Source organism: Musa acuminata, chromosome BXJ1-3 (genome assembly GCF_036884655.1).
Source record: "Musa acuminata AAA Group cultivar baxijiao chromosome BXJ1-3, Cavendish_Baxijiao_AAA, whole genome shotgun sequence".
NCBI lineage: Eukaryota > Viridiplantae > Streptophyta > Magnoliopsida > Zingiberales > Musaceae > Musa > Musa acuminata.
In genome coordinates, this window is record NC_088329.1 from 37,274,132 (window position 1) to 37,288,184 (window position 14,053).

Below are 14,053 nucleotides of genomic sequence, written 5' to 3' on the forward strand. Positions count from 1 at the left end.
TAGAAGTTTTTTTCTTTTACAAAGATAATTAAACTAATTGATATCTTTATAAATTTATAAAACGAGGTTTTGGAAGCTTCAACCCTTATAAGCGGTTATTGTACATCATTATTATATTAAAAAATTATCTAAAAATATATTGTTATTTAATTTTTTTTAAATATGATATTAAAAATAACATAAAATTTCAACTTTGTTTATTAAATGATTTTTTAAAAATTCTAACGAGACAAATATATATTGGCACACGAAAAAAACTAGGTTTTAGGAGCTTTGTTATTTTAAAATGAAAGTAATCCTGAAATTATTAGTAAAATCTTTTCCATATATATATATATGTGTGTGTGTGTGAGAGAGAGAGAGAGAGAGAGAGAGAGAGAGAGAGAGAGAGATAGATAGAAAAGAGTATTGTGTGTGTGTGTGTGTGAGAGAGAGAGAGATATATATATATATATATATATATATCTATATATATATATATATATATATATATATATATATATATATATATATATATATATATATATATAAGAGTATTGTATTACATGAACAGTACATGTCATTTAGCTAGGAAATTTATTTAAATATAATCAGAGGACCTTAATTAAAAGATACGTATAAAATTTCCAAAATTCACAACTAAAGTTCATATCATGCTGACTCGAGGAAGAACTAATTGCCTCGAATTATTTCTTCACCAAACTGTGTGCCATATCAATAAGGAAGCCTCACATTTAGCCTTCTCAGCCATATCGAATGAAGCACCATATGGATCATATCATATCTCTTCGCCGGCTGATTCACCACAAAATGCCGCTGCACCTGCGTCACCCTCTTCTGCAACTTCTTGTACCGACTCTCCGGGATCGCTCTCAGTATCGCCTTGATCTCCGCTATCTTCTCCACCGGTATCTGCACAGAGAACTTTCTCCAATCAAGCACATCAGAGAAGGGAAGTGGATAGTCCACAGAGATCGTGACAGGCACACATCCCACGAAGATGGACTCCACGATCCTTGGGCTCGCCACCTCGTACCCGCTGGGGCAGAGGCAGAACTTGCTCTTGCTCATCAGCTCGTCGTAGTTGACTCCCTCGGGTAGATACTCGTGCACCACCACCTCCTCATCCTTCCCTTCCCAATGGTGGAGCAGCATCTCTCTGATGTATCCATGCGAGCCACCAGCGAAGAACGCGAGGATCGTCTTTTCACTGTGGAGCTGGTTTGCAGCTGGCTGCGAGAGCTCGCCGCCGGGGAGATGCACTTCCGGCAGCGTCACGTCCTTTCCCAGCTTGAATCCTTCAGATGTGTTCGCGTTACAGATCACCCGGATGGAGTTCTCGTAAAGGTCAGAGTTCGCATCCGAGAGGTGTGGAGCCTAAATGATCCCATCAGGAAATAGGGTTTGCAGTTACCCACATTACAACATCTCAAGTGGGTGTTCGAAGGCTTACCCAGTCATGGCAGGAGACCATGAAATGGTCGGCACCGAGGCTTCTGTTCCAGTAAGGGTACCTATCAGCTACGACGGCGACGTAGTCCGCTATCAGTCGTTTCAGGGGTCCCCGGTAATCGGTGACGTTAGGTTTGTAGAGGAAGTGCACGATGTTGACTACGCTGAAGGGGAGGAAGAAGACGTGCGCATCGGCGGGATGGCGAGCTACGAAGGGGTTGCGCTCGCGCTCCATCTCGATGATGAAGTGGCCTTCGATGGCGTAGATATTCTTGCTCGGCCCGTCATGGACGATGGGCGGCTCTCCTTCCTTGTATATCCACACCTTGAACCTCTTCTCCATCTCAATGTAACTCCTGCGTCACAGTCGTATCATCAGAGAAGACATCTTCATCGATCTATTAATCTACTTTATCTTCTTCTTGTCTTGCACTAGCAAAACAAAAGCTACGATGGAATTGCGTCTCTACGCCTACAAGCATCAACTGCAATCGCTCAACTGGTGGAAGGCATAAGCATTGCGGTACACAGCTCCTCTGGGTATCCAATCCTGGGCTTCGCTGGAAGTGCGATTGCGAGATAACGCTGCCCTCTTAATGGCCGCTCGAGCCTTGGCAAGACCTTCTTCTACAGTCCCCAGTTTGACCTGTCCATGGCAGCTGGTTGATCACCTGAACTTACATCAGATCATAGATAGTATACAGTGTTTGATTACACTTACTCTGTGAGCAAGTTCAGGTTTCCTGATGCCGAGCACTTGGTGCTCCACGTGATCAGTTACAGAGCTGGAACTCAAGGATGACACTGAGAGAGGTTCATGGGCGTTACCTAAAGGTGCAAGGAAGCTGTGGAAATTGTAGAACAGAGCTTGATCGAAGAAAGCGAGAGATGTGAGCAGAAACAGGAGGAGAGAAAGAGGAGCGAAGTAGGAGAGATAGTTCATGGTATCCATTGATGTTGGTCAGCTCCTGATGGATCGGCATACATCGCTCTTGCTAGATCCCAGTCTTCGAGTATGGATCATGTCGGCTAAAGCCATTGTATGTTAACCACGTGCTCACGTTTTGCGTGTACGCAAAAAGGGATTCATTGGCCAGCTTATCCCATTCTCGATTACAGCGACAAGATTTATGCCTTTTTTTTTGCCACGACTCTCACGTCGCAGAAATCTTGGGAGAATGGGAGTCTCTCTTCCAATTCTCAAGCTATCTTATGGCGAATGGTGCAAATCGCGAGGCATATCCGCGTGTGCGATCACATGGAGCGTCAAAGAGTTACAGTAGCTGGTAAGTGCAGGTCGAGGGAGAGTAGAGACCAAACAAGGAGAGTAGAGTTTCCATTCTCTCTCTTATGGCGCATGATGCAAATCGCTAGGCATATCCCAGTGTGTGGAATCAGATGTTGAGTAATAGAGTTAGAGAAGAGACTGAACAAGGAGAGGAGTGTTTCCACTCTCTTGTTTCTCATGAAAAGGAAGTACAAAAGTTCAGTTTTGACAGAGAAAGATGGCGGAAGACTGACTGGTTGATTGATGTGACTTGGTTCTGATCTGACTTGGGCTAGCTCGACTATTCTGTGTCTATGCATATGATATCAATGTTGGGTGAGGTTTTTTGATGTGATCTTGATGGGTTTCCAACGTAGTCACTTCAATAATTAAGTCACTCTCAAAATGATTTAGGTTAAATTGAAAATGAGATAGGCCAAATGTTTTTCTATCATGTTGATGCTGACATGGCATGATTGATGGCTGGGATTTTTTTTTCTTTTGTCTGACTATTATGCCACTTATAAAGCTCTAATTGAAGATGGATAATTTTCTTATCAAATTTTAATTAATATTTATATAGACCATACTATATAATTATTATATTTTTTAAATAAAATTATCATATATTTTTTATTTTTCGATTTTAGTTATATATTTTAATTTATTCGTTTCTATAAAAATACAAAAAAAGAAATAAGTAATATTTTTTAAATGTCGTTTGGGGAAACGCCGGAAACGAACAAAGAAACGCTCGTGCGTTTCACAGAAACATTCGCTAGTCGCTTTTTGGTCTATCGAAGCTGGCGAACGTTCTCGCTACCACAGTATCATTACGTCGTAATCGAGGGAAGGCGGTTCTCTGTGGCGACCAATTCGAACTAGAAAAGGCAAGTTAGGTCTCGTTTCTCCTCGCCATCGTCAATCCCATCTCAACCTTTCTTGCTCTGCTTCGGTGTTTGCAGTAGACTGAGTCCCAGAGAAGGATGTCCTTCTTCGTCGGGATCGTCCTAGGGATTGCGTTTGGGCTTGGGCTGGTGATCGCTTTTGCTCGATCGGAGACCTCGCGGTCCAAGCGCCGCCGCGAGTTGGTGATTCCTTTCCCTTTCCCTTGTTGTCTGGGTTCCATTTGTTCTAATTTCTACACCGCCTTGCTTTTCCTGTGCTTCTGCAGGTTGGTGATTGTTGTTATGCTTTTCCCCTCTTCTAATGCTACCTGATCGTGTAATGTTTCTTTGATCATCGTTTAGGATCAACCGTAATTACAGATGCTCCATCTGTGACCAATTTCATTGGTTGGTGAAGGATGTTCATCGTGTCGTATTCAATTATCGTAACATGGTGCCTTGACTAGGTGATCAAGGAACCAAGCGAGCTCTGTAAATACAAGTGTCTCCGTTGAGTTACAGTTATAGCTTGTCAAGTTGTACATAGTAAGGGATTTTGATGCCGTAATGGTAACATGCACTTGGGATTCTGATGATGTTAGTGACAGGATCATCGTTGCACTGCATTGGGGATTGTGGTGGCCATGCATGAGGCTTCCGCCAACACAAGGTTTATATAGAGTCAAAGCACACAGTCCATTTGTATCGGAAATATATAACTGAATATTACTTGCGATGTCCTTAAAGTTTGTTATAAATGAGTGATTTTTCTTTTATACATAAGTGTCCTCTGTCAACTAATGTAGTATAAACTAAGGTCTTCTTGGGCCTCGGATCAAACAATAATAGTTTTTCACTACAAGAACAATAATCTGTTACGATGTCTTACTACAATCATTTGATTAAACTATATCGTTGATCTGGTGCTAATTTTTTGAAGTTATTTAACTGAAAATTTTCTGGGAAGTGTTGCCTCAAGTATGTTCAGCTTACTCATTTTCAGTGAAAGAATCTGTAATTCTAATTTAGGTGTCGGTATAATACTCGATAACATAGTGATTATATCAGTTTACTTATATCACATTCATTTTTTTTCTTTGATTTGAAACTCTATTACTTTGGCCTTGGACATATAGGAGTAAGTTAATGTTTCTGGAACTTCTTTAGTTGTTTCCGCTTATATGAATAAAAAAGTTGTTGCAAGTTTCTCCTTGAAGATTTTGTGTTATGAATAAACCATATAGTAATTTTTAATGTCTCAAAGCCTATAATTTTGGGAGCTTGTTATACTGTTCAGTTGTGCATATATATTTTCTAATCCTACATAATTAGCAAAACATTTATTTTTGGTGAAGGCTGCTTCAGTAGCGAGCTTTAGCAAGATGTCATTTCAAGATTCAAGGAAGATTTTTCCAGCTGCATTTTATCCATCATGGGTAATTTTCTCACATCGTCAGAAGGTAATTAAATTATGTTTTGTTTATATGCTTTACTCTTTGACTTGTGAAACTTTGGTTGAATGGATAATGATACTGTGTTATTCTTTCAGTTAAAATGGCTTAACCATGAGCTGATTAAAATCTGGCCTTATGTCAATGAGGTTCTGTGCTTTTTTCTCTACAGCATCTCATTGTCATTGATAGTTTTCAGTTGGTTTTCTTGGCTGGAGACTGTCCTGCTCTTAACTGGATAACTTCCACCTTGTTTCATTATGTGGTTGCTGCAGGCTGCATCTGAGATTATTCGGACTTCTATTGAGCCAGTTCTTGAACAATATAAATCAGCCATCTTATCATCATTCAAGTTTTCAAAACTAAATCTTGGAACTGTTGCTCCCCAGTTTACAGGTGGTGCCTTGTGAATACTTGTTTGAAAAATCATGCAATTTTTCGATAGATTTTATATCTGGTTGGATGATCACCTCATTAATCATGATTTTCAGAAGCCTTATATATACTGACCAAAGATATCCTGCAGCATTGAAGCAGAATCTACATGGCAATGAATGCATATTAAACTTAAATTGTATTCAAGCAATTATAACCAACCATTGGTCCTTTTACATGATATGTTTTTCTTATTCTTCAAGCTGTATATTGGAGTTACAGAAGATTATATAATGTTGTTCCGACTTATTACTTCACTTACAAAATTATTATCCACTTCCATTGCAGAACTTTGTCAATTGTTTTATTTATAGTTGACATTGTTAATATTGTGACTGATTCAAGCCGATTTATCCCATGAAAGAGGTATTTGGAAATTGCTTATTGGAAGTGTGTAATGACTTGTATATCCATATCATATTGTACACATCCAATCTCATACTTTATGGAGTTGCATATATTTCTGTTACTTTAATCCCAGATGTTCTCACTCGATCCTCTGGACCTCTAGGATCTCTTATAGATTGTGTGATAAATAGATGGAACTATTACAGATAGTTACAACTAATCAAGCAATGGAATTAAAACCCAGTCTGTGCTATATACTGGTATAAAAATGGTATATCACTATAGTAACGTAGATTCCTTTCTGAAATATCAGGTTGTGTTGGTACGGTTAGTCTAAATCATGTAAGTCAGTGTACAAATCACTCTTTTAATAAAGCTGTCTATATAGCTGAATGCATCACTAAACTGAAACATGTTGATTATATATTATAGAAATTAGAAACTCTATCTAAATATGTTTAATCGTTGAATGTCTAATATAAACAGTATAACAGACAATTTTATGAATGTATTTGCTGAATACGGATGGTGTAGAAATCCATTGGGAAAGTCAATAAGGATTTGAGCATAGGCTTTACTGCTGTCAGTAAGGTGTCATCACCATATTGCAGAAAACCTTACTTTTCTTTCTCTTTGTATCTTTCTAGGGTCATAGACATGTGAATAACAAACACAACAGATATTCTGGAAGTATTCTTCTTTTATAAAGTCTATGTGGATACTTACTGAAGAGATGAAATTGTTCAGTATAGAATGCGCTCCATGAATTATGAGATGCAGAGTTTAAGAATGCATATTTATTTAAAATTGTAAGAATTCTGGAGTATGCTGGTTGAAATGAGTGCGGAAGCGAGATATAACATTGCACCAAACAAGTAAGAAGTTGACAACAGTTAATTCAAATGAGACCAACATAAGTAACATTCCTGACAAGATTCTTAGGGTGGCTGTAAACAAGAGTCATTAAGTTTTACAAGAGTCGGGAGCAGAAAAGCAAACATGAGGGATAACCATAAAGGGAATAAGCTTTTAGATGGCATCAAAGTGTACTTTCTCAATAAATGTTTTTTTTCTCTTATACTTCTATAGTTGATTGTGGTTAGTTAACAGACTCATATATGATTATGTCATTCTTCGTAGGAGTTACAATAATCGAAGATGATGGGTGTGGGATTACCATGGAGTTGGACTTGAATTGGGATGGTAATCCAAACATTGTTCTTGATATTCGAACAAAACTTGGTGTTGTGCTTCCTGTACAGGTGATTCTTTTCATATATTCTATACAGGAAGTGTAGATATTCTGTTGTTCGAAGAAATTAGTACATCAAAGGCTCAAAGAACTCTTTTGTTTGAGTCAGCTGGTTGGTTATTTATGATCCGTTTCTCTCCAATGTAATCATGATCAGTGACATCCATATTTATCTGAAAAGTGCACACATAAAAAGCCTAATGGTTTCTTGTACTTGTATAAAAGAGTAAGGCAATATAGTTCCATGATCAAAACTTACCATCATGTTTTATCCTCTATATTCTGCTTTTGATATATGGTTCTTTATTTGCCAATGACGATTGAGACCTGTGAGACTGGTTGGAGTGGATTGATGAGGTCAAAAATTGAGTTGAGAATATATTTTTAAGATTTAAAATAAACCATTATAAAAATACTAAATTAAAAAACATAAAATATGGATAACATTTTCTGTCAATCATTTTAACACAAGTAATAAATATCATGTACTCATGGATCACAAGATCGATTTGAAATGCGGATTGACTACAGAACATATGTTAAATTGTTTTTCTTCTGTAATATGTGTGTTAAAATGTCTGAAGCCTGAGGAGCTATAATATATTATTGCTAGTGTCTCCTGTTATTCTGTGAGTTAGATTATTATGCTTGTGAGTTTTCTTGTTTAATATTTTCAAAGAGTGGAATCATTAAATTTTCTAGTGATGAATCCTAACTAACCAATCTTCATTGTAGGTAAAAGATATTAGCTTCACAGGGGTTTTCCGTGTAATATTTAAACCGCTCACCGAACACTTTCCCTGCTTTGGAGCTGTTTCTTATTCTTTGAGAGATAAGGTACAATATTTATCCTTAGTTACTTGTTACTGGTATACTATTTGCAGAATAAATATATAATACTTTGGTTGTAGAAAAAACTGGATTTCACGCTAAAGGTTATTGGTGGAGAAATATCAACAATTCCTGGAATTTCTGATGCTATTGAGGTTCCAGAGTTCCCCACCCTATTCACATTCTCAATTTCCTTTATACATAGTTGTTCTTTTACTTGTAATGCTTTGGTTAATTCAGGAAACAATTCATGATGCAATTGAAGACTCTATATCATGGCCAGTGCGTAAAGTTGTTCCAATAATACCTGGGGATTACAGGTAGTATAATTTTTTCCATGATTTTAGCAAAAACTATGGTCTGGTTATATTTCAGAGTTAATCAAAGGTTTTTTTTTCCTATATGTTATCTAGTGACCTAGAACTGAGACCAGTTGGAATATTGGAAGTAAAGCTTGTGCAAGCTAGAAATTTGACAAACAAAGACATAATTGGAAAATCTGATCCATTTGCTGTTCTGTATATACGTCCAATACGTGCTAGAATGAAGATAAGCAAAGTAATAGTAAGTCTTCCTACAACTTATTTTAAATTTTGAAGCTTTTTTGTTCTCTATTAATGTTATGACTCTGACAGAGCAATGATTTGAATCCTATCTGGAATGAGCACTTCGAATTTGTGGTTGAAGATGTACCCACACAAAATTTGGTAGTAAAGATTTATGATGATGACGGGGTCAGGCCACCTGAACTAATTGGTTGTGCTCGAGTCAGATTGAAGGACCTTCAACCTGGTAAAGTAGAAGATATTTGGTTGAAGCTTGTCAAAGATTTGGAAGTGCAAAGAGACAAAAAAGACCGGGGTCAGGTCCGTTGGCCACTTTAATTATAGATCATTTGAAAGTTCATGTTGCTCTATCGTAGAACTCCATAATTATGACATTCTTTGTACTTGGACAGTTAAGTACAATACATCATTGAGAAGTGTAGGTATTATGCAATTTACTCTGAAGTCAACTAATTTGTAGGGTGATTAAGAATAAATAAAAGGAATAATTAGTAGTGTTGTCAGGTTTACATTCTACTGCACAAATCCTTTCCTATCGTGCTATAGTTTGTACTCTTCCACAACTTGGACAATTATGGTGAACTTTATATTGCTTATTATATTTTTCCAGATGTACCCTTAAGTTCATTTTTTTTTACAAAAGAAGAAAATTAGTACTATCATGTTTTTTTTACTTCTTTTACTATCGCAAAATTTTACATATATTGAATGTTGGAAATCAAGGAAACAGCAATTGGACCTTGTTATGTACCTGGCTATGTGCTACTTATTATGGAGTGGAATTATATATTGAGGGTAATCTTCACTTTGTTAAGCCTCATGATACTCCATCTACTATTTGCCTGTTTATGTGAAGAGTTATGTCACTAGTTCATTTTCATCTGCAGTACTAGATCATAACATCCTTTTTTAAATAACTATTGGAAAAAAATCTTTTAAATAACTAGCCAGACTGAGGCCATCAATGTAATACTAAAGTGTATATTTTTTTTCCTGAAATCTTAATGTCTATCTGATTTTGTGACTTCTTAATACAGGTTCACCTTGAGCTTCTATACTGCCCATATGACATGGAGGATGAGATTGTCAATCCTTTTGCTCATCAGCTCTCTATGACTTCTTTGGAGAAGGCTCTCAAATCTGGGAAGAGTAGAACTAAGGCCAGTCAAATTCACAGGACACCAACAAACAGGAAGCGAGATGTTATTTTGAGAGGAGTACTTTCTGTTACTGTCATTTCTGCAAATAACTTGCCTGCCATGGATATGAGTGGAAAGTCGGACCCATATGTTGTGCTTAGTATGAAAAAAATGAGCACAATCAACAACAAAACAAGAGTAACTTCCTGGACTATAAGATTTGATTCTTTTGTTTCTTTCAAGTTTGGCTTCATAATTATATGACAAAATGCAGGTTGTGAATGAAAGTTTGAATCCAATATGGGACCAGACATTTGACTTTGTCGTGGAAGATGGGCTGCATGACATGCTAATCTTGGAAGTTTGGGATCATGACACATTTGGCAAGGTACCTTCTTTCATCGATTAATAAATATTGCCGTTACAGAGGATATGATGAAAACTAAGAACAGGTTCTTTTAGTTGCATCTTGGATTTAGTATTTCACTAACTTGGAAACTTCTAAATGACATGGAGGTTCTCGTCTGTTTTTTGGCATTTGTACAGTAGAGTCATTAACCAATCATTTTATTGATCATTCTGGTGATCTCAGGATTATATTGGCAGATGTATTCTGACATTGACAAAGGTAATAGTGGAAAAAGAATATAGCGATAGTTTCCCTTTGGAGGGGGCAAAATCTGGAAGACTCAATTTGCATTTCAAGTGGACGCCACTGCCAATCTACCGAGCTTAGATGGAAAAGGCATTGCTACAATCTCCTGCTGAAGGTCTAAAGCATTATTTTCTACAACCAATCGTCAGGTAAAATCCACTGTAAATCTCATTTTGTTCTGTTATCTTATTCTTTTGATGTCGTCTTTGCTATAAACAGTTTGTGTGTGACCATGCTAGAGCATCGAATGATAGATATCTATCATTGTTCATTCAATAATTCATATGCATCATAGACTTCAACTCAGCAGTTTTGGTTACTATACTTCGATCCATAAATAACATTTCCTAGTCCATTACAAATGTGATGGAAGTATTCATAATCTTGTAACGTATAGACTTAGTGATGTTCAGTATAGAACATCTTTATAGGATTCAACTAAGTTGCACTGTGACCAGCTAATTGTGGACGAGTTTATGATTACTTTGCCTCTTCATATAAAGTTTAATTCATGTGATTCCTTGTCGGATTCGGATCCAGATAAAAAATGAATCTACCCCGAAACCCACCAGGTAACACCGGCCCATATTGTTTCGTTAGATCATAATTTGGGCATTTTCCCCTCAAAGCCAAGTCAGCCCGAATTACCCAAACAGCAAGACTCAGCACACATCTTAAGGCAACGTAGCACAACTATTGACGTGATTCCTTCTGTGACTTCTGTTGCACTTGGAACAGTCGTGAAGATCACGAAACTTGGATGACAGCAACGATAAGAATAAGAAAAAAAAAAAGGGGCAATCACTCCGAGGAAGAAACGGAGTTCTTAGGAGAATGGAGAGGGAACAATGGGAGAAGCTTTGGTGGATCGCCGTTGTTACTCCTAGGAGAAGGGTGCAGATAGAACCCCTTCTCTGCGATCGCTCTATCTTCCTCTTCATCTTTGGTGGCAGTGGTTGGAGTCGCAGAAGAGGCGAGCAAGCAAGAGTCAATGGTGGATATCGGAGATAGCAGGAGCCCTACCTCGTCTCCGTTCTGCCGACTTAGTGTTGTATTGGAACAGTGGTGATGATGAGGTCGGTAGCAACGAGTCGTCGTGCTGGCGCGGTAGAGAGAATGGCCAATGTCGATCTCGAGTTTGGTGGAGGCCCGCCTCCTCTCCTGAAGCTTCTGCCTCTTGGACCGCACGTTCCGAGCGGCGGCGGGACTCGCGACAGGCAGCTTGTGGACGGAGGAGTAGTTTCCAGCGGGGCCGGTCAGCCTCTGCACCAAGGCTCGGAAGTTGGCCGGGTCGGCGTGCACGTAGGTCGTGTTATCGCCGGCGCTGCCAGTGACGGCGGCGGAGGAGCAAGAGAGCGCATCGGCGTCTAACTTGTCGGTGCTGCTGTTGTTGTTCCCGCTGCCAGGAAAGAGAGCAGCCATGGAAGGTGGTAAAGAGAAGCAGAAAGAGATCAAGGCATGAGAAGGAGAAGGGCTGAGAAGCAGCGCGTGTGGAAGAAAGGAGACGGTGGTTTGCTTTATACTGTAGCCCGGAAAGCTGCAGTAATATCTGCACATTGCTCCTCTCCGTTTCCTTCAATTCACATCTTTATGTGCATATATATCTTGTCTCTTTCATCCCACTCCCTGACGGACAATAAGTCTACAGTATTAAGAGAGAGATGGTACTGCTGAGACTGCTCACAAGGAGAGGGATATGAAGAAGCCATTTCCCTTTCCATTCCCTGAAGGCACGTTTTTCGATGAGACGCAGCGACTGTCTCTCATCTCTGCAGTTTGCAGACTCCCTCGCCGAAGCTGGCGTTGCGTGAGGAAAAGAAGAGGCCTTTTGTTTCGTGGCTTAGAGTGATCAGTTGCTCCGCCCGCAACACGGTAGACGGTTTTAATCGTCTCCGGGAGCGGAGATGATTCGCGTTTCGATACGTGGAGCGGCACTGTTTGATAGAAAATGCTGGTGGCTGATTGCTGTGGTTCAGCCGAAGGTTAGGCCGGCCGGATGGGTGTCGCTTATGTAGCGTCAGTTCGAAAAGGTGGACTTTGAGCTCTTCTCATGCCGCGAGGTATAGTGCATGCTGTCTCGTAACCTGTCGATATCTGATTCGTCCTGAATGTGGGACCAACCCATGCGGCTTCTACGTGTTTCTGAGGTAGTGTTTGATGATCAATATTGGACAAGAGTATGAACTTGATATTGACTATTTTATTTATGTTGATGATACTCGATATAAGTAACTAATGAATTCATAAACATAATGACAAGGGAGGCAGTGTTGGTCTCAAATGAATTCATAAACATACTCGATATCTTGGATCAATATCAAGGTGAAATATCTATCATGATCCATCAGTGATATCCGGCGATCAAGTGATCTTAGTTGGACAATGTATGATAAGAAGTAGAACATGTCCATATAGCATGAAAAAAAGGCCCTAATGTGCCATGATAGGGCATTTTTATAGCAACATTTATATGTTTTAATTACTATCATTAACGATAAATTTAAAGGCATATTTCCTTTGGATTTGTATTTTGAGAATTTTGTAATGATCTTTCAGAGAAATTCTGTTAGGTCGATCAATCATTTTTTTCTTTCTTTCCACAACCTCTAAAACATATGATTGGAATTGTTGTACTAATATTTTTTTTTTCTTTTCTCCAAAAATTCCTCCATTGATATTTACATCATTAGCTTTAGATAAGACTTAGGAGATGTTAAATTACATATTAAATCATATTAAATCGGTCAATTAACTATCGTTGTTCTAAAGAGAGAACATAAGCTAGGTTTTTTGGTCTTACTATAAACATCTAAAAATGCATGTTATGCAATGCTCCAATGAAAAATGTATATTACTTGAGAAAAAAGTCTATCACATGAAAAATAACAATTTTACTCTTCAAAAGGGTAATTTTTTATACTTTCAAGGGGAAATTCTTTAACATTTACCTTTCTCCCATAATGCTTTTCTACCTTCTCCAACATGATGAAATGTTTCCAAATGTTAGGTGGGGATGGAATAACATCTACTTGTGGTTAGGTTGCCATCCATGAATTAGGTGTTGCTCTCCATCAAGTGTCATGTAATGTGAACCCCACTTGGATGGCATTTGTGTCTCCCTCCCATCACATTGGCTCTTCATATTCCCAAGACAGGTAATTGCAATAAGATTAACACCTTTTACGTGAAAAAAAAGAGGAGAAAATCTTCTTCTACCTAATTCTAATTTGCAATGAGTCCATCACCCTTCACAAGGAGGAAAAAAAAAAAGGAGGGATAAGAAGAAATACAAAACTACTTACCTTCTTAATAGATAATGCTAATTAAGCATATCCAATAACTTATTATCTTAAAGAAAAAGTTCTAATGCACAAGACTTCATCAATGAGTAGTAGTATTATATCTGATATATGTATAATATCTTATTCTTCTAAATTTATGTTTGGCAAATATGTATTAGAAACTTATGCTGATTTGACCGTTAATTAAAGCTCTATTTTCCATCAATACTCTTTAAAAAGCATGTTATAATCGTAAAAATATCAAGAGGGTTTTATGTGTTTATAATTATATTATTTTCTAATTCAAATTAGCTATTAGCAACCTAATTAGTAGTGATTAATCTAAGTTTTTAATATTAAACTAATATAAGAGATATATATATTCTATTAGTTTAATATTAAAAACTTAGATTAATCACTACTAATTAGGTTATTAATAGCTAATTTGAGTTAGAAAATAATATAGATATAAACACATAAAACCCTCTT

The 14,053-nt window shown here is 37.8% G+C and overlaps 3 protein-coding genes across 6 annotated transcripts; 1 reads left to right on the plus strand and 2 right to left on the minus strand.

The window, feature by feature from the left end:
* Window positions 1–584: 584 nt before the first annotated feature.
* Window positions 585–2,464, minus strand: LOC103979341 (probable glycosyltransferase At5g20260). Of its 2 annotated transcripts, XM_018822783.2 has the most exons (4): window positions 2,174–2,464; window positions 1,953–2,098; window positions 1,454–1,808; window positions 586–1,377 (listed from the first exon to the last, which is right to left on the minus strand). In XM_018822783.2, exons 1-4 carry the CDS (start codon window positions 2,402–2,404, stop codon window positions 715–717), a joined length of 1,395 nt encoding a protein of 464 aa, XP_018678328.2. In that variant the 5' UTR covers window positions 2,405–2,464; the 3' UTR covers window positions 586–714. The 2 variants fall into 2 exon arrangements, with proteins under 2 accessions (XP_018678327.2, XP_018678328.2); XM_018822782.2 differs by lacking the exon at window positions 2,174–2,464 and having other exon boundaries at window positions 585–1,377; window positions 1,929–2,088.
* A 1,027-nt stretch (window positions 2,465–3,491) lies between these two features.
* Window positions 3,492–10,602, plus strand: LOC135627501 (synaptotagmin-5-like). 3 transcript variants are annotated; one of them, XM_065133633.1, is made up of 14 exons: window positions 3,492–3,609; window positions 3,685–3,810; window positions 4,962–5,066; window positions 5,156–5,206; window positions 5,333–5,453; window positions 6,981–7,102; window positions 7,828–7,929; window positions 8,004–8,078; window positions 8,164–8,243; window positions 8,337–8,481; window positions 8,559–8,789; window positions 9,527–9,826; window positions 9,903–10,016; window positions 10,221–10,602. In XM_065133633.1, exons 2-14 carry the CDS (start codon window positions 3,706–3,708, stop codon window positions 10,362–10,364), a joined length of 1,695 nt encoding a protein of 564 aa, XP_064989705.1. In that variant the 5' UTR covers window positions 3,492–3,609; window positions 3,685–3,705; the 3' UTR covers window positions 10,365–10,602. The 3 variants fall into 3 exon arrangements, with proteins under 3 accessions (XP_064989705.1, XP_064989701.1, XP_064989711.1); XM_065133629.1 differs by having other exon boundaries at window positions 3,493–3,609; window positions 8,337–8,487; XM_065133639.1 differs by lacking the exon at window positions 3,492–3,609 and adding an exon at window positions 3,894–4,276 and having other exon boundaries at window positions 3,683–3,810; window positions 8,337–8,487.
* Window positions 10,603–10,768: 166 nt separating this feature from the next.
* Window positions 10,769–12,413, minus strand: LOC135627527 (VQ motif-containing protein 11-like). Its single transcript, XM_065133656.1, has one exon. It carries the CDS (start codon window positions 11,838–11,840, stop codon window positions 11,085–11,087), a length of 756 nt encoding a protein of 251 aa, XP_064989728.1. The 5' UTR covers window positions 11,841–12,413; the 3' UTR covers window positions 10,769–11,084.
* Window positions 12,414–14,053: the final 1,640 nt, after the last annotated feature.